This window comes from Siniperca chuatsi, linkage group LG22 (assembly GCF_020085105.1).
Source record: "Siniperca chuatsi isolate FFG_IHB_CAS linkage group LG22, ASM2008510v1, whole genome shotgun sequence".
NCBI lineage: Eukaryota > Metazoa > Chordata > Actinopteri > Centrarchiformes > Sinipercidae > Siniperca > Siniperca chuatsi.
This window is the reverse complement of record NC_058063.1, coordinates 21843398-21862565: the sequence shown is the minus strand read 5'-3', so window position 1 is coordinate 21862565 and position 19168 is coordinate 21843398. Positions and strand designations below refer to the sequence as shown.

The following is a 19168-nucleotide window of genomic DNA, read 5'->3' as shown; positions in this document are numbered from 1 at the left end:
TCCCTGTCGTCCGCCGCTAACGGCGTGTGGGAGCAAAGGATTACACCTGACTACACCTGATAAAACCCTTCAGTAATTTAAATCGCTTGACTTTCAGATTTTGGGTCGATTTCAGATGAATTTTGCAAATCATTTAATTTACTCCTAAGAAAAAAAAAACGCCAAACATTCTTTGGTTCCAGCTTCTCGAATATAAGGATTCGCTGCCTTCATCTTTTAAATCACTGTAATTTGAAAATCTAGAGATGATTTAATAATGAACATAACAGTTAGTTGCAGCCCTACATTATACTGTAGTGGCAAACACAGTAAATAAATCATGTTTACACAGGACTACCAAAATGAAAGCGTATGGAGCTGTGATTCATCGAGTCACACACATTGGGTGTGGAGCGCGGTTAGGAGCTCTGTTGAGCATCAAAGACTTGATTACCTGGAAAAACTCTCAGGAATGTTTGTGATTTTTGCTCTTTAATTGAATAACATTATCTTATTATCTCAAAAGTTCCTGAAGCTAAAAAATACAGCCAAGAGCTTCACCCAAAGGAGCGCGTGGAAAACCCAAGACTGACGATAACAGTGTGAAAAGGTTTAGCTGTCACTTGTCCTACCTCGGGCGTGGTGCTGTACGTGTATATGGTTAGTCATTGACCGGTTCTGTGTTCACACTGTTTTATCAGACTTCATTGACTCATTTTATGTCTCACAGAGCAAAGATCAAAGCATCGTCCCAATTAAAATTGAATACATTTTTACAGAAACCCTGGGTGGAACACTGAAAGGTGACACCTTGTGTAATTCTTGTTTTTTACAGGTGCAGTTTCTGAGCCCAAACTCTCGGTGATGATTTCAGCCGAGAGCGGAGGGGTGACTCTTCAGTGTGAGGCGGACTGCTGGCTGTCGGAGCCTGAGATCACCTTTCTGGATGATCGCGGAAACAGCATCCCTGCTGATGAGCAAAGAAGACGTGAAGATGTCAGTGGGTGTTGCACTGTGAGTCGAAGAGTGACTCTCCAGGATGCTTCCAGCAGGTTCGGATCCGGTTTATTATCTGGTCTTCTTCGGTTCCCGCTTTCAGTTCCGTATGTTTGGCTTTTAGTTTAGCGTCATATCTCAAACTCCTGTGAAAAAAACGAGGAATCAGACTCTGCACTCTATGAAAAAAGGTCACTTTCCAACAATGAGGAATTTTACACACTAAAAGACGTGCAGGTTAAAAAACAGACTTGAGTCCGAGTGACGTCACCACTGATGGTGCAGGTTCCCATGGGCTCGTACAAAATAAACTAGAACACTGGACTCGTTAGCTCATGTGTGCAGTCCATTTCTCCCAAGGGAAAGACTACAGGGCCACAAGTATGGGTTGAATCGTCTATCGGTGAAAATATTGGTGAAAAAGAATATTAAAGAAACTTTTCTTAATATTAAAATGCTATGGATACACAGAGTGACTCACCAACCGCAAGACTTTTTTTTCTTAAATGTAGTTTATAGATCATACATGACATGTAAGATCTATAAACTCCATGTAAACTTAATCGAATGTGTTTTCATCGCAGGGTCACCTGCAGAGTTCACCAGCCGGAGATCAACCAGACCAGGGACACACACATTTCTATACCAGGTACACTGCAGCTCTAACACACCTGCACCTGCACCTGCACCTGTACCGTCATAGCACAGTTTCACCATCAAATTAGTTCATATTTGTGGTGTCTTGACATTTTACGGAACATATACAGACTCCAGTTAGTCATGTGGTCTCCTCCTGGGGTTTATCGTATTTATAATATATCAGATCATTTACTTCGACATCAACATCATGTTTATTGTCATTTCAGTTCACTACATACAGTCCTGCTTTCTAACCGCTGGCATCGCTGTTGGACTGGTTTTACTTCTAGTAGCAGCCTTGGGTGGACTAACGGTCTTTTTATGGAAGAGATGTGGCAAATGTGGTAAGTCACTAACACTGAGACGATACTGTGTTTAGTATAAAAGCTCACTTCTCAATTAGTAAAAGCCGTAAAAGTGCAAACCTATTGCGTGCCTGCTTCAGGGCTGGCATTGACGAGCCGAGCGCTCTCTTTGCCTTGGAGAGTTTAACATCGTGCAGTATCGTAAGAAAACACTCTTTATCTCTGCCGCAGCACAGCGCTGCTCTGATGGCCGACAGCTGTGGTGATATTTTTAGATTAGGCGGCCTGTCCAGGGTGTACCCCGCCTCTCGCCCAATGTCATGTCAGCTGGAATCGGATCCACCCCCCCCTGCAGATGGATGTTTAGATTTGTTTTAACACCAAAGCGATCCTCCACAAACACTGACACTGCTAAACTTTTTGTCTGCTGATTGTGGCAACAGGATGAAACTCGCCCACAGGTGGAGCGGAGAGAGCAGCCTTATACGACCCCTCATAAAGGGGCGTCGATTAAGCAAAACGTGCACCTCCGCCTGAACTGGTGGCTTTCATCAGGCTGAAACGAACGATTTACAAGTGTGTGCAGTTAAGAAAGTTTGGTGAACCTGACTTGGAACACTTGTACGAGAAAACCTGGCAGAAAACAGTGAGAGAGGTTTAGGATATGACTACGAGAATGTTCTTGCATGAGGCCCGTTGAAAGTCATGAACTAAGTGTGGCGGAGATCTAGAAGCAGGTCTGTTGGATTTCTAAGAAAGACAGCTTTGAAATAACTATCATTGAACGTGATTTGAGATGTGCAGAAATGTTGCAACATTCAGAGAAGAAGACTTTTAATGTGAACCAGTTGCAGGGAGTGTTTAGTTTGACATAAAACAGCAGATCTGGAAACAGGCCTCCTCATTCTCTATTCACTGGATTTAGTGTATTCTATTTGATGATTTATGGTAGCAAAAATAAAATGACCAGAGTGAATCAGCCTGTAATGGTCAGGCTCATTCTGCCCCCTCCTTTTTAAAGGATCATTTTATCCTTTTCTTTATTACAACCTGGGCTTTATTTTCTGTGTTTTGGCATCACGTCCATCAGTTCTAAGATTGTACTCACCAAGTTACTGCTGAGATCCGGGGACGTGGAGTTATCCTTCAATAAAAGATTCATGTGTAACGACTTTTTTTTTTTTTGTATTCACACAGCGGGACAGAAACTGCCAGTGAGCAGGCAGTCATCAGATCAAAGCAGAGTGAGCAGTACCTCTGGAAATCAACCGCTTCTGCAGAGCGTCAGGGCTGAGACGGCCGACAACCGCACCATTCAGAAGCTGACGAGAGACGTGGCTGACCTCAAGTCCAAGCTTCAAGAGAAAGAAGACACCATTCGCCAACTACAGAACAACAACAAACCTCAGCAAAGTCCTGTTGTTTGCCATCTTGACCAGCCAACGATCGCGTGCAGTCCTGCAGCCTCAACCAACAGCCACCCTCCAGCATTTGGCAGCTTACCCCAGAATCAGGGTCCGAAACCTGGCATCTCGCAACAAAACAGCACTCGTGCGCCTGGCCGCCCGATCCCAGGAATGAATCGTGCCAACAGCAGCCCTGCTGTGTTGAGCTTTGATGACGCACTGTGCAGTTCTTCTTCAGCCAACACTTCAAAGAAAAAGCTCGGCGATATCCGTCGTTGTAAGAGTGAGTCAGCTCAGCCCCGTCCAAACATTCCCAAACTTCAGCGTCGACATTCCTTTGCGCCTACATTGTCGACCCTGTCTAATAACCGCTTCACACCCCTGGCAAATTTATCAGAGGAAGCGGAGCTGTTAGTGCCGTGAGACAGGAGCACAAAGCAGTAAAAGTTTCAGTCTTGCATTTTCTGAAACCTTAGCAAATAAAAAAACAAATGATAATGATTTTTGTAATTTGGGTGAACTGACCCGTTAAAACCCTGTTATCATAGTATATAGTAAAACACGGTTGTCTATAAGAAAATAAGCTCTCACTATATATATATATATATATATATATTTTTTTTTTTTTTTTTTTCTAATAACAACTCAGGCATTTTAATTAACTCAAAACAAGCAGGTACTTGCAACAGATTGAAAAAGTGACTTCAGCTTTTTAGCTCACGTGATATTTTGCAGACTTTGTTTCCCCCAGTTTCCAGTCTTTACGCTAAGCTAAGCTAAGCTAACCAGGTGCTGCCTCCGGCTACATATCTACCGCACAGACATGAGAGAGGTAGAAATCTTCTCATCTAATTCTTGGCAAGAAAGCGAATAAGCATTATTTCCCAAAATCTCAAACTTCGCCATTAAGCATAAGCGAGCTTGTATTTTTTATGCTCTATTTTAAGCTTGACTTTCCTCCCACGTGCCTGCCATAAGACAGGTTCAGCCAATCACAACAAGCGACACTACACATGACGACAGCTACACAGCAACAAAGCGGCTAGCGCTCTTTGATAAGAACCGCACTCAGATTGTGGCACAGGCCCAGTTAGCAGTTACCAAAGTCCACAAAGGTACACAGGTGCTGCAGCAGTGCACGCGTCACCTACAGCTGGGTCATCTGTACTGTTTACATGATAGAAACTGGAACAGCTCTTTGCCACGGCCTCTTAAATTCATCTTAGCAGACCCTGGATTAAATAGCCCTTTGTCTCTGGGTTTTAGCTGCTACCTGCTTGCTAAAATGGGTATAGCTGATGTCAGAGCTCTTTAAACTGGCTCTCTGTCATTTTGTACTTATGTCCTTTATTGAAATAACTGGGGAAAACGTTTTAAATTTGCCTCACAATAGATGTAAATACTTTTGATGTGACCATTTTTATTGTTACTTAGTGCCAAGCTTTATGTACCGACAAAGGACTTGACACCTGCAGGTTGTTTCACAGTGTCTTTATGGAGAGCATGTTTATATGAAAACGACACCGCAGGTTATCACCATAAATCTTTGGAGGCTGCACATGCAGGACAAGAAGGTCCTTTTGTTTTCCTAACAACTGTCAGGTTTGATTTTTATGCATTTATCTTTGTTTTTACCTGCAGCTGCCACTTTCTGCTCACTTTGTGTGCATTTCTACCGGTGTCAGGCACATAACCTTTATTTAATGTGTTAAGATAAGATTTGATGTCTGGGGTTGTATATAAGGGCTTCTGTATTTAAAATGTCTTTGTATTTGTGATAAAGTATTGATTCTTAATTTAATTCAAATATCTTAATTTTTGTATGGATTATGTAAATAAGAATACATTTTTATGTGTTTTACAACTGCCCTTTTTTATGTCCACTACACTCTGTTGTGAAATAAAGCACTTTGTTTAATTTCAGCGTTCACTTCATTCACACAATACTAGTCTGAAAACACACAAACAGCGCCCCCAAGTGACTCGATTACAACACTGCAGGTTCTTTTTGCTTTTGCATTGTGTACCCAGATGCATGAACCACATACACAAACGTGCACACACACACACACACAGTAACTAATTATAAGACTGAGAAAATATAAATTACAGTTTGCTTTTGCCAGCGGTGGAAGAAGTACTCTGATCCTTTACTTAAGTAAAAGTACTAATACTCACACTACAAGAACAAGTCCTGCATTCAAAAACTTACTTAAATAAAAGTATGTAACTATTATTAGTATTAAATACACAAAGTCTGACAGTAAAAGTCGTCCCTGTGCAGTAAAACGCTTCCTGTCAGTGTTTATTATATCTGATGTTTCTGCATTAATGTGTGTGTTGCATTTTACTGCTGCAGACGTTTCAGGTTGAGCTCATTTTAACTGCTTTATATACTGTTGGGTAGTTTAACCTGCAGCAATGCATCATGGTCTATAAGATCATCACGTGTTTGTAGCGTCGCTGTCCTGTGAGAACCACGTATCTCTAAAAAGTCGACGTTTCGTGAGAGAAACAGCCTGTTTTCAGCTCTGTGACGATGCGTTTTCCAGCTGATCCGAGGGGGGGGGGTACAATATTTCCCTCTGAGATGTAGTAGAAGTATAAAGTTGCATAAAATGGAAATACTCAAGTAAATTACTAATTAAGTACCTCAAAATCAGTACTTGAGTAAATGTACTACATTCCACCACTGGCTTTTGAATGTGGCACAGTTGTGACAGATGTTAGGTCATCGGGCAGTTTGTTTCAGAGAGCAGGCTGAGAGAAAGTTGGATACATTAAAAAGCAAAGTAAAAACTTGAGCATGAGGTCACTTGCAACGTCTTAGTTTATCCTTTTAAAGCTGCACTAATAAATATTTTTATATTAACAATGGAAGCTTTTTAGCGTCTTTCGGCCCATTGTTTTGGTTTCGCAGCCCATAACCGAACTGCTTTTGTTTCAGCGCCCTCATCGGTGTCATTTTCAGACTGGCAAACCCACTGCACTCCACCTGCTCAGCACCAAATGACAGACCGACAAAGTTAGCGACTAGCTGGTGAACGTAGCGTAGCATTTAGCCGCTAAAAAGCCGAATGTTCTTCTCAGGTTGGTGGAGACCAACACAGAGCTAAAAGTAGAGTGAATATTGGACTTACCATTGCTAGGTGGTCAGAGACACAATCTGTGTCCACTGCATGTGTACATAAACAACTGTTTGCTAACACGTTAACCGTTACAACTGTGTAAAGTGATAATACGTCAGTGTTTGCAGCTTGTTTTGCTGCACCCAAGTTGCCAAAAACAATCAATAAATGCATGTATGCTGTATTTAGGAAATAGCTTAGTTACACTTATTAATTAAAGGTTAAAGGTAGTTTAGTGCATTTTTTCTTTAGAGGAAAATGAAGAAAATTTGGAGGTGTTTCACACAAGCAGCATTTCACATTGCAGAGACAACGTCTGCGTGGGTGGAGAGGGTTTGTAGGTCTCAGAGGAAGTCAGACATCAGACTGTCAGTTGGTAGTGGGTCAAGATGCAGTTAACACCGTTCTGCCTGGTGCTGTGTGAGTACAAACTCTGACATTTCTTTACAGTGTGGAAAATAATCTCTTTCTTAAACTGGCCAGTCTCTTCACGTGCTGCTGACAGATATTGTGATGTCTTTTTCAAAACAAAAATCGCTGATTTCATTCGCTTATTTTAAATGTTTTGTTTTATTGTTTGCATTCTTGTCTTTGATTCATTCTTGCCTATTTTTTCCCACTTTGTTTCATCATTTCTTTATTTTTCTATTGCATTCATTCTCTCACTGTCATCATCTTTTCCTGCCTCTCTCGCTCGTTTTCATTCCTCAAGCCGTTTTATTTTTCATTCTACCCTTCTTTTCTTACCTTTCTCTTCACATTTTTCTTTCTTTTTGTGCATTTGTATTACTGTATTCTTGTTTTATGCTAAACATTGTGCATTTTTCACGCTTTCCTCGACGATACTTACACGTTTCTTCTTTTCGCACTTTCCCTACTCTCTTCCTGTTTTTGTTTTCTTTTGTCCTCCATTTCTTTCTTCCTCTCTTATTTTACTTTCCTCTTTCATTTTACTTTTACCTTCCTCTCCTCCGGACAGCCTGTCTTCAGGTCAGCCCTGACAGGTCTCAGTTCTTCAGGTACGACTCCATCACTCTGCGCTGTGATGATCATTTGAACTCTACTGGCTGGAAGGTGAAGAGGAAAACGCTGGAGAGCGGGGTCAGACCCTGCTCCTCCGGCTGGGGCACCTCCTCCTCGGGCTCCACCTGCATCATCGGAAACACCTACCCATCTGACAGCGGGGTGTACTGGTGCGAGTCTGAAAACAGGGAGAGGAGCAACGGCGTCAACATCACCATCACTGGTACTGCACACGGCACTGGAAACAAGTGGTCCTGCTTAATGTTCTGCTGCCTCGAGTTCAACTTAAAGCTGCATTTAATAGATAGACTTTACATCAGAATCCAAGTCTGACAATTTTTTGAACTACAAAGTAAAGCTAGGGTTACGTGAACCTTTTATTTGAATAAAATATGGCTTTGGTGAAAGTATAAAATAAGTTTCTTTCTGTTCCAAAGATCGTACTGTGATCCTGGAGAGTCCTGCCCTCCCGGTGTCGCAGGGAGCTGCTGTGACTCTGCGCTGTAAAGCTGAGACGAACTCCTCCGACCACAGGTTTAATTTCTACAAAGATGGCCACTCCATCAGCAGCAACTCCACAGGAGAGATGAACATTCACAGTGCTTCCAAATCTGATGAAGGACTCTACAAGTGCAGCATCACTGGAGGTGGAGAATCAGTGGGCAGCTGGCTGGCTGTTGAAGGTGAGATAACCAGTCTACAGTAATATATAACTGAGAAAAGTCTGTCAAACATGTAAATATGTTGTTACAGGAACAGTGCAACATTTGAGGCCAGATGCCTGCATTTTGCTTCAAACCTTTTTTTAAAGAGCGGCTTAAATAAATATTTAAATAAATAAATAAAAACATTTTCTGACTCACGGTGGACAGTTTTTAAAATTCAACCAGAGATTCAGCCTGGTATTAAAGGTAACTGTGGAGGTTTTGGCCACTAGTAGTGCTGTGGAGCAATGTTTTTATGCGCGGGTCCCCATTTTGTTTGTTTTGATGATTTTGATGGTTTGATGGCATTTTGTGTCAGGTCACAGTCTGTCTCTGTGTCCCTCTTCTGCAGCCACATTCCTAATTCCTCAGGCCCCTTCGTTGACATTTTCCACCCATCCACTACAGGGGCCCTCGGTCTTTCCTTTCTTTCCCCTTCACCTGACTACCCACCTGTCCCCACTTCCCTCATCTGCTCTGCAGTTGCCTGGCCTTCCCCACCCACCTCCTCACCTGCATCTCATTCCCGCATCAGTCACTCACTATACACACCGGCCCAGATCCTTTGTTCTTCTTTCTGATCGCCCTAGGTGTTATCGTGCTTCGTGTATTTGCTTTCGAACTTCTGTCATCCAAACCCTGACCTGGTCTTGAACCTGCCTGCCTACCTACCAGTACCTGCCTGTAAACCTTATCAATAAATCTCTGCAATCATCCTGCCTGCCTTCGTCTGCCCTCAGGTCCAATCCTGCATTTCCTGAGCCTTAACATGAACTCATCATTATGCTTACATTTTACTCTTATTAACATGATTCCTTTTGTAATATTGTATATTGTCTATACTTTTTTAATTTTGCTTTATTTTTTTCCTGCGTTGCTCTGCACATGTTGTTTGATATTCTTTAAAGCACTTTTTTTAAAAGGAATTTAGAAAACTGTTATACACGTCAATATTTGTATTCTTAGGTTTTAGTCTACCGTCTTATTGGAAAATAGATTTCACATTAAAAGCTGAATGAGGCAGAAAATGAAAAAAATGCCATAAAACGTTGAGACTGAAAGTAAACATTTGGATTCCAAGGAGTTGAAATATGTAAAACACTAACAATGAAACGTGAGAGTTTCTTTCTTTGACTTACTGATCCAGTTTTTCGTTCATTTATCTTCACAGCTTCTCATCCACCTTCATCTTCAGCTCCGCCTGCATCTCCAGTTTCTGTCTCCAGACTGATGTATCACCTGGTGGTGGGAACTCCTTACCTGCTGTCCACCATCTTACTGGGACTCATATACAGAGACAGAGCGAGAGGTGGGAACACTACTGCGTGTGTCTAAGGAGGCAATCTTGCTTATATTTGTTAATGTTAGCTAATCAGATCGTGCTATAACAACAAGTTAGCCATCTGTGCTGTCAGTTAACTCGTTTGGTTCCTGAAATACTTTTTATAAGTATAAATACTTTTGCTTACTTTCTACAGTCATTCTTCAAGATTTCAGCGTTTGATGAAGCTTAAATTTAAAACATTTAAATGTAACTATCACTTAAGGAAACACAATCAGACACTCTGATAATATCGGTTTTGCAGATGACACCTATTTACATGAACATTATCATTAATGATCTATAGTCTGTGTAAGGTTTTACTCCAATTGAGATTTAAACTATGTGATCCTATATAAACCTGTAAACATGTCAGTTCACCTGTTTGACAACACATGCCAAAGATATTCTAGGCCACAAGCCTAAAAGCCCGTTTAACTTCATTATTCTGTCCAACATCGTGGTCATATTGGCTTTTTTTTTATTATTGTTGTTTAGGAAGGGAGTTATTTTGTCCTAAGCAATCACAACCCCCTATTAGCTAACATGGACATGGTAGCAGTTGCTAGATGCAGTTAACCAAATGTTTTTTACGTTGGTCAAAGAAACATGCCAGTTCAAGAGTTACTGTCCTTCTGTCAACTTGCAACAAAGTGCACAGCTCTGTTTGTCATTTGTCGCCATTTTTGAGGCTAATTTCCTTTTGCTGTTTTTCTGGCTTTGTCACACAAAGATCTATTCTTAATCCCACCCACAAAGAGTGAGAGTAAGAGTGAACCATGCTACCATCGTGACAGATTGGGGTTTGAGGTTGGAGGTAAACTCCAACATTGCAACATAATGTGCAGGTGAATTTTTTAATTATTATTCAGACTGTGCGCTGAAACAAGTTAACAGGTTGCTCTGAAAAGGAACCCAAACATCTTAAATCGGAGTAAAGCCTTCACCTGATTATTACTGATTGATTATTAGACAATACTATTTTTCTATTAATGTAGCTGCTGATATTGATCTTTCTTTTCACAGCAGCTCAGACGGTTGCAGAGAGAAGAGGCAGCAACGATGTTATCATGGAAATAGTCGTATAGTCTTGTAAACTGCAAAAAGCGACATAGAATTTCTGCATGCGACCTTCCACCACAGGATGTCCTGGAGATCCATTTTTACCACCAGCGTTGAGTTAAATGATCTGCTGTGTTTGATATTTGATGGATGTTTGATACCACTGACTAAACATTTTCATGCATTCATTGATCATGCTTCCTACGTAACCTCTCTTTTTCCTACAGATCACTTTCACTTGTGTCATCTGCGTAGCCATCTGCACATACAGTGATGGTCTCCAGTGTCAACGTCAAACACTTTGTAGGTCTATGTCCAACCACCCACCGTGACCTTATATCTAAGAGACAACAGTCACTAAATGTAAACATAAGTCTAAAAACAGCATAGATAGTGCCGCACCTAATAATGGCCGCATAAAATGTAAAAATTAGGGAATTTAATTTAATCTTTTTTGTATCATAAACATCTGTGATTAGCTGTTGAACTGAAGTTTGTGACTGGGTCACCACATCCGTAATGGATGCAAATTCTGTCATTCTCCTTCTTCCTTTCCTTTTCTTTCTTCTTCCAAGTTAATCCCAGGTAGGAAAGGCACAGGTGTTACTAATATCATTAACGATGGAGTGTCCCAGTAAGCCGTGACAGTGAGCTAGCATGCACAATACCAGGGCCCATAAACTGACGCAGGTAAATGGAATTTAGCCATCATTAATTTTATTACTTACACCTGCACTTTTCCTGCTGCGTTAGCTGTCTTCAGGGGAAAAGGTCAAGTGGGATGCTGATAAAGAAAGCGCAGCTGGCCTTTTTAATGCTCTCAGTGTAGTCTTGTTTGTATAACAGTGTAAGTTGGTTTTTAACTGAGACAAATTATGCTGTATAATTCCTGTGTTACACACTGCTGTTGAGTGTGAAAAGGAAGTGGAAGGAGCATGAGGGCGTTTGTTTTCTGAGAGACGTGTTTGTGGTTTGGTTGTTTTCATCATGCAATCATGTATGAGGTGTGAAGTTTTAGTCCAGCTAGCTATTGTTTAGTTTTTTTTCCATTTGACATTTTATCTGAACTGAATTTACTCAAAACTGGAAATTGTTTTTAATATTAACAGTCAACAGAAATTGCTTTGTCTGGAGAGTGACACACAAATAACTGCTGTAAATGGTTTTATTCTCTTCTCACATTCTTATTCTTCTATAACATAAGTGTTACTTTAAATTACAAACAGGAAAAGAACAAACATTTTAGCATTTTTTTTGTCAGCGATTTACTAAATCAGTGTTTTTGCCTGTGTGGGTCGGTTGTGGTGAGATTATCTGAGAGTCATTTCTCAGAAGTGGAAACAAGGAGAGGACTTTGTGCTACTTTAAAACCAACAAATAGGCCAACAGTTTTCAGTACTTTAAACGTGTCTCATTTAAACTGACAATGTCTCAAAATGCTTTGAAACAAGTGTAACTACATTGAAAATAAACAATTTCAAGTATCTGCTCTGGCAGGTTTAAGAAAATACACATTTAGATTTAGAGTAAAGAATTAATTGACCTATATTTTGCAGTGTGATTGGAAACTTTTGTGGTTTGGTATCTCACAGGTTAAAATCACTGTGAACACAACATCTCCAACTTTCCAGGTATATACTGTTGTGTTACTAGAATGCAGTGCAATTAATTTCAAGGTAAATGGATTTGTCATCATTATTTTACGAGGTAGGAAATAGTATGTTCAATGAGCACAACCAGAAGGTCACGTTAGAAAAATCTTACAACATGGTTTCGAGACATACTACTTTTTCTAAGCAAAGAAGGAGGTATCAAGGAAATGTTAAAGTTAATATATTTGATTACATTGTGTGCAGTGTTGACTTCAGAATGTAAATGCAGGATAAAATAAGAAACAAAACTAGCTAAATATGTGAAATTTAACCAAAGGTAAACCAAATTGCAAAAATTTTAAAGGTGTCATGGTTTGAGGGTTTTGAGTTTAGTCACTTCCAGTTTTATTTTGTATACTTGCCTCTCCTCATGTGTTTTGTGGAGCTTCACTTCCTGTCTTTGTGTTTTTCCGTCCAGTTTTGATTGTTTGCCCCGCCCTGATTAGTTTCACATGTGTCTAGTTATTTTTCCATCACTTGTGTATTTAGTCTGTGTGATTCCTTTGTTCTTTTGTCAGTTCGTCCCAGTTGCTATGTTGGCTCTTGCTTTTGGTTTTCTGCCATTTGGACCTGTATCTGCCTACGTATGTACTTGCCTGCCTATTCATGTAGAAATATACAAAATGTGCCCTCATAAAGGAGTTCAAAAATAATAACAAAAGCTGTTTCAGTATGACATGACAGCTGGTTAGTATCCAGATGTTACAAAAGTTAAAAGTTGTTACTCTAATGTTAACAAAATTGTTTGTTTTGTGCTGATCTGTATGCATTTTATTGTTCAGTTTTGTGTGTAAATGCTGTGGTATGTGGCACTGGTTCATGCTATTTACTTGTCCCTATACAAATAAACATTAAATAAAGAAACAAATGCAGTAGAACTCACCATAACCTATAAACACATATTGATGTGTAAAATTAAGAGGATACTTTGTCCAGACCATACAATCAAATTGCAGAGAACTTTTGAACTCCATTTCTTTCATGCAAAACATCACTCCTAAAAGTGGAAGCCATTTCTATTTCAATAAAACTATCAGAGCCTTTGTGTGCAGTCTGGGTATTTCTGATCAACTAGCATGTTTGACAGGAGTGTTTGACAGAAACTAACTTGTAAAGTCACCTGATACAAATCTTTGGATGGCATGAAAACCACTACAAAACCAAGTACTACTGTCAGTATGGTTCCAGATGTTGACACACATCCACACACATCACCAGGCATGATACCAGACATTCGGCCACCAGACCTAAACAACAAAACAGATCATGTGTCAGTGCATTCCTAAATGACTGGTGAGTGTTTTCTCTTTCGTCACCACTCTGGTTAAGTTTAGCTGACTTTAACTCCTTGTTCAAAGCTCTGCAGTATGTGATAATGTGGCAGAATAGCGTGATAGCTGTTTAAATAAATGGCAGGCTTCAAGACAATTGTGAAAAAGAAGAAACATCTATTTGAGACGGTAAAGAAGCCATAGTGAAAGAAAGTCAGAAATATCACAATATCAGGTTCAAAAGCCTTTTGTAAGCAAAATAAGGAATTCAAAGATGTTTGTGTTATTCAGGTCTGCTAGCCACTTCACTGTCACAAAACAGAAGAAACATTCCTGCAGTAAAGTCATTTTGTGCCAGCTAATGTACTATGTAGAATAAAGTAAAGGTAAGTACAGTAATGTGACACTGTCACACAATGTGAAAAATGGTTTTCTACGTTTGAAGAAACTTCCCAGTGCACTCCATCATTTGCTATAGCAACCAATACTCCCCTAATTTAATTTCAGGCTCATTGGTTTGAACTCTATATCATAATGTAACACTAGAGACTTCATGTTTTTCTATTGAGGAACAGTCCTTTCAAATGCAAATTTACAATGGGGAAATTGAGGTGAGAAGTTCATAACTTACTGCTGCTTTCAGAATTCCTCCTGCATAAGATAATGGCAATGACAATGACAATAATGACGATGACAATCCCAGTGAAGATGACATTGCGAAGACGTCTGGAAACTTTGTGACCTGAAAGAGAAGAGGAAAGATGTCAAGCCACCACAATCCAGATGAGAGAAAAGAGTTGATAATGTTTTTCATCTGAGTCGCGTAAAGTTGTTTTCGTGCGCTCAGAGCAGTGAGCTTAACGAGCAGCAGCGAGGACCTTACAGACTTTCTCTGGGTCCACATTATACACAGTAGGCGATTTGAGGGGGGTAAACCTTCAGTGCCATAAAGGCTAGAAAAGCTGCGCCAGTTAAAATAGAAACGCTCTGTCAAGATGGGCCAAAATTTAATAATTCTCAACAATTTATCTATATTCTCTACAGCGGGCGGGGGGAAAGAGAGAGTGCGGCAGCAGCGTGACAGAGGCCGGGTCAGAAATTAACAGAGCTTGGATCAAAAGTGCCAAGCTCTGATTCTGCAGTGCCACCTGGTCATAAAGTACTTTTTTCTGTTCTCCCTTGTTATTTTTTCAAATAAAAAAAATCTTTGTGCTGCAAGTTGAGTGCTAATTTGGCAACATAATGTAATAATTATACACTATTGTGTCTGAGTACAGCCTCCAGAACTGCTAGCATGGCTGTAGGTGTTAGTCCTGTTGATATCTACATTTTGATTAGCTATTGAAATGGTCAACATAACCGGACTATTTTCTCTTTTTTAATTTTTAATTTTTTTTAACTTACCAGAACCTGCTTGTTTCTCATGTTTGTTGTCTTCATTCTCTGCTGAAGAAATGAAATAAGTATTAAAACGTGGGATAAATTTGATTACATTCGGGCCCCATTTTGAGGAAGAAAGATTTTGTGTAATAAATGTACAACGCATTAACTCAGTTTATCCATTCTTAGCTCCCCTACACCCAGTCTGTGATTATTTTGTTTTCCATTGTTATTGTTATTAACATTGCCTTTCCTTGTGGAATAAAACCTCGCATTAGAAAAGAAGTGTCCCAGGAGTCTTCTTAATATGTCTAAGCTCAGATTGTTTCAAGTGAAAACTCAAGATATTTATTTACTGGATCCATCTATCTGCTCTGTCCTGTTGCCTTTACCCTCTGGCACTGTTCAAAACAATTAACAAAATTTAACAATGCCCCACCCCCCAAAAAACTTTTGTTATGTATCTCCTAAATATATTTCATATATACTGTATATTGACTATGTCACTTTGTTCAGGGAATGGCACTATTGGCCAAAGACTACAAACTCATCTGGACTATTGTACTTAAACTTTTTCTTCAAAGTTTCTTTTAACTTTCTAACATGTGTTCCTACTTATCTGCATCTGTCTATCTTTTTGGGACAGACAGCTGCTGTTTGCTACTAGTGACATATTTTAAAAAGTTAAAATAAGGTTCCTCTACATGTAAAATTACAGGTTTTTTTCAAGTCTGTAAAATGTGAATCCTAGTCTTTAATGTACCTACCGACAGTGAGGTTAAGGCAACAACTCTTCTGCAGTTTTTCAGTGTGAAAGGAACATTTGTATCTCCCAGCGTCGGAGAGCCGTGCTGAGGAGAGTTTCAGTGACAGGTTTCCTTTAGTCAGCCCCGAATCAAAGAGAGATGTTCGCCCTTCAAGGTGCTCCTTCTGCTCTGCAGGATTGTCTTTTCTGTCTTGATACAGGTGCACCGAGTGGTTGAGGTGCCCATGACTCCACTCCACTGTCATATCTGTTGCATCCAGTGGGGGCTCAAGGTGGCACTGCAGGATCACATCCTCACCGACTGCTGCTTCTACTGGCTTAGATGAGCAAACTACCTCAGGGTCTGTTGAAGAAGCACACATTAGACCTTATTAGAAAGTCAAGAAGAGAGTTAGATTTAAAGAAATAGGTTCCTGATTTCTGTGTTTTTGATAAATGACCTGCATTTATATAGACCCACCCACCCTGACCTCCTCCCTATGTGGACTTTGTTACTCTATAACATCACCTTTGCTCCTGTCATAATTACTACGGCCACTAAATGGCGCTGTCACTTTAACATTAAATGCTGCTTATGATATTTCTTTAGTCAATCTCTTCAAGTGTGACTGTTTGAAGGCAAAACTTAAGTTAAATCAAAATAACATAAAGGGATTTAGTGCTCCTCCACCAGTGTTATACTGCTACTTTAAATCTTTGAAACGGTTTTTAGACCAGTTAAGCATTTAGAACAGCGACTGTAAATAAGTACAGCATGTTGTGAGGTTTTTGTTGTCTAACATTTCTTAGGTGGTGGTAATTTGATTTATGACCATAGCATTTTCTAAAATCATCAACTGATTATCAAGCATTACAGTAACTAAGAGCCGGGAACTTTTCTCAGGGAGGTTTTTGTTGTCTTTACTCCATGCGGGCTGTGAAAGATAGAAAAGGCTATTTAGGCAACACGTGTGTAAACTGTTCAAGCACTGAATCACAAACTGCTTCAGCTCCCGGTTGTTTATTTATGTTTTGAGCAACATCTCACTAAGCTTGTCCAATCATGTTTCTATCACCTCAGAAACATTGCAAAAATCCGATCTAAATCTTAGTGATGCAGAAACTGTTGTACGTGCTTTTATCTCCTCACGCCTCGATTACTGTAACAGCCTGTTCACTCGTCTTAACCAAAAAACTTTGACCCGACTGCAGACTGTACAGGACTCAGCTGCTCGGCTGTAAACCAGGACCCAGAGGTTCGACCACATCACACCTGGTTCAGCCTCTTTACATCGGCTCCCTGTTGGTTTCAGGATCGATTTTAAGATCTTGTTGATTACTTTTAAGGCTCTTCATGGCCCCAGATTATATCTTAGACCTTGTAATCCCTTATGAACCTTCACGTAGTCTGAGATCTTCGGGCAGGGGTCTCCTGTCTGTTCCTGAGTCCAGGATGGAAACTAAGGGGGACAGAGCTTTTGCTATGAGTATATTTTATTGTTTTTATGTATTTTATATATTTTATTTATTTCATGATTTCTCATTCACTGTGGTGTTTTATTTCTCTTGTTGTGAAGCACTTTGTACTTTGTTCTGATAAGTGCTCTATAAATAAACATATTATTATTTATCCTTGCAGGGAGAAAAATGAGGGGACTGATACTAATTATATATATTTATGGTGTTTGTTTATGCTATATTGATGGCTTGTATTTGTTTTAATATTAAGAAATAAAAAATTAATTAACTGAATATTCAGTACTGTGCAAATAAGGCCGTCCATTTCAGCTATCACTTCTCATACTACTACTAATAATAAGATTAATATTAAGTGTTCTTTGTTCTCACGCTGAGCTTTCACTGCTGCGTCGTGCTTCAGCTGATCGAAGATGCTTCCACATTTGGTGGCTGTGTAGATTTAAAACGTGGAATACTAAATATCAATACCATATACTTCTAGTATCTTATTTATGTACATACGATTATACAGTAATGTTTATCAGTCACACTAACACTAGACACCTAAAAATGAAAGTATGTCATATTTTCCTTCAGTCGAAAGAAAAAGCTCTTTTTCATTTTTGTGCTCAAGCAAATCCCCCGTCTTTCAGTATTTATTGGAAACAGAAACTCAAGAAAGTTATAGGTCACATTCATTTCAGTTAAGCACGAAACAAACAAATGTTCACAGTTACCATGAATACCAACTGCCTGCTGCAGTACCAGATAGTTAAACGTACCTTTTGAGGCCAGAGCAGCTTGACTGAGGAGCAAAACAATGAATCCCACTTTCTCCTTCATTATGCCCAATCAAACCAGTGCACAGAGGAGAAAAGAGGTCCGACACCCTGAAGACTTTACACTTGAATGAATGATAGCAAAGAAAACGATATGAAAAGTGGTTTGTCCTGTTTTTGGTGGCGAAAACTAAACAGCCCTACGTGATCGCACCAGTCACAGAGATACTTCTGCTTAGTCAAAGCAGGAGGAAGTTATTTTTGAATACTAATTGGATGAAAGAGGAGGAGGAATACTTTATGAAGGCCGCATAAAGTAGTCCTCGTGTGCTTTAGTTTTACACACAGAGAGAACGAGGGATGTGGTGAAACAGACATTAAGGGCCAGATTTATTTCCTTAAACCAATTAAACAAAGTAAAGCAGCCCGTGTGTGTGTGTGTGTGTGTGTGTGTGTGTGAGGCTGCATCTTTAGATGTACACTATTACAGCTGTATCACAGCAACAGGCAAGGGTATAAACTCCAAGACCTTACATCACCAAAAGGGGGCAGGGAGGGTCTAATTAAAGACGATATTGAGTTGCACTATGGGAAATGTAAGAAGCAGTGGTTTTGGAGCTGATCAATAGTTGGGACTACAAGTCGTGATATGTCTGCCTCTGCTGCTTTGTTTTTTAATCTCTTGTGAGGCCCCCAACTTTATGGAAGTACAATACTTAATCACCGGTAGCTCTCTAAGGCCATACTCTTGTTTCTTTTGTTGTACAAATACAAATGAATACTAGTCATTTCCTCTGCGAGTGCAGAACAAACATGTCATCAGCTGTAGTTATTGGGGTGTGTTCAAGTGCCAGTTCAAACTGTTTTGATCCGTCAGCCTTTGTCGGTCCTTGTTCTTTAAATTCAGCTTCATCCAAAGCATTCGATTTGGGACACGTTAGCTCATTTTAGGGGGGGCTCAGTTGACCCCCAGCTCCTCCTATACACATGTGGAAGTGTCCTTGGGCAAGGCACTGAACCCCAAATTGCTCCTGATGGTCAGGCCAGCACCTTGCATGGGTGAAAAGCTTTTGTAAAGTAGTCAAACTGCTAAAGGCGACTAAATTGAGGCTTCGATGTTCAGTAAAGGAAGGATGAGGTCAATTTACAGTTTTTGAGACTTCAGATATGAAGGAATGTTCTGTGTTACAGTCTGTGACTTTGGAGCTGGTTTCGCTTTAATCCTCACAACAACTTCACAGTAAATTAACTTCAGATGATCGTGGTCACTGGGAAAGGGATTGAATCTGTCCAAACCCCTGAAGGAAAAGTTTTTATGAA

At 39.9% G+C, this 19168-nt stretch overlaps 4 protein-coding genes across 12 annotated transcripts in view; 2 read left to right on the top strand and 2 right to left on the bottom strand.

Moving 5' to 3' along the window:
* Positions 1-5243, top strand: part of LOC122870161 (butyrophilin subfamily 3 member A2-like) — a 9851-nt gene extending 4608 nt beyond the window's left edge. The window contains exons 4-7 of the mRNA XM_044184064.1: positions 815-1031; positions 1560-1624; positions 1842-1958; positions 3117-5243. Coding sequence (XP_044039999.1) covers positions 815-1031; positions 1560-1624; positions 1842-1958; positions 3117-3748 — 1031 coding nt within the window. The 3' untranslated portion in view covers positions 3749-5243. The remainder of the gene's footprint in view (positions 1-814; positions 1032-1559; positions 1625-1841; positions 1959-3116) is intronic.
* LOC122870151 (butyrophilin subfamily 3 member A2-like) overlaps positions 1-19168 on the bottom strand; it is a 145917-nt gene that overhangs the window by 94097 nt on the left and 32652 nt on the right. The window lies entirely within an intron of this gene.
* Positions 6698-13258, top strand: LOC122870210 (Fc receptor-like protein 5). Of its 7 annotated transcripts, XM_044184214.1 has the most exons (6): positions 6698-6873; positions 7433-7699; positions 7914-8159; positions 9352-9489; positions 10235-10349; positions 10528-13258. In XM_044184214.1, exons 1-6 carry the CDS (start codon positions 6843-6845, stop codon positions 10595-10597), a joined length of 867 nt encoding a protein of 288 aa, XP_044040149.1. In that variant the 5' UTR covers positions 6698-6842; the 3' UTR covers positions 10598-13258. The 7 variants fall into 7 exon arrangements, with proteins under 7 accessions (XP_044040149.1, XP_044040151.1, XP_044040150.1 ...); XM_044184216.1 differs by lacking the exon at positions 10235-10349 and having other exon boundaries at positions 6704-6873; positions 10531-13258; XM_044184215.1 differs by lacking the exon at positions 10235-10349 and having other exon boundaries at positions 6714-6873.
* LOC122870297 (myelin-oligodendrocyte glycoprotein-like) lies at positions 11715-18057 on the bottom strand. Of its 2 annotated transcripts, none has more exons than XM_044184445.1 (5): positions 17852-18057; positions 15634-15975; positions 14891-14932; positions 14118-14228; positions 11715-13462 (listed from the first exon to the last, which is right to left on the bottom strand). In XM_044184445.1, exons 1-5 carry the CDS (start codon positions 17910-17912, stop codon positions 13389-13391), a joined length of 630 nt encoding a protein of 209 aa, XP_044040380.1. In that variant the 5' UTR covers positions 17913-18057; the 3' UTR covers positions 11715-13388. The 2 variants fall into 2 exon arrangements, with proteins under 2 accessions (XP_044040380.1, XP_044040381.1); XM_044184446.1 differs by having other exon boundaries at positions 14891-14929; positions 17852-18052.

Bases quoted from the DNA above. Each gene is read 5' to 3' on its own strand.
- LOC122870210 (XM_044184210.1), top strand. From the start codon at position 7,258: ATGCTAAACATTGTGCATTTTTCACGCTTTCCTCGACGATACTTACAC. The intron at 8,160-9,351 runs GTGAGATAACCA...TTATCTTCACAG, and splicing joins CAGCTGGCTGGCTGTTGAAG to CTTCTCATCCACCTTCATCT. The intron at 10,350-10,527 runs GTGAATTTTTTA...TTCTTTTCACAG, and splicing joins CATTGCAACATAATGTGCAG to CAGCTCAGACGGTTGCAGAG.
- LOC122870297 (XM_044184445.1), bottom strand. From the start codon at position 17,912: ATGAAGGAGAAAGTGGGATTCATTGTTTTGCTCCTCAGTCAAGCTGCT. The intron at 14,933-15,633 runs GTAGGTACATTA...TCATTTCTTCAG, and splicing joins TTGCCTTAACCTCACTGTCG to CAGAGAATGAAGACAACAAA. The intron at 14,229-14,890 runs GTAAGTTAAAAA...CTTCTCTTTCAG, and splicing joins TGAGAAACAAGCAGGTTCTG to GTCACAAAGTTTCCAGACGT.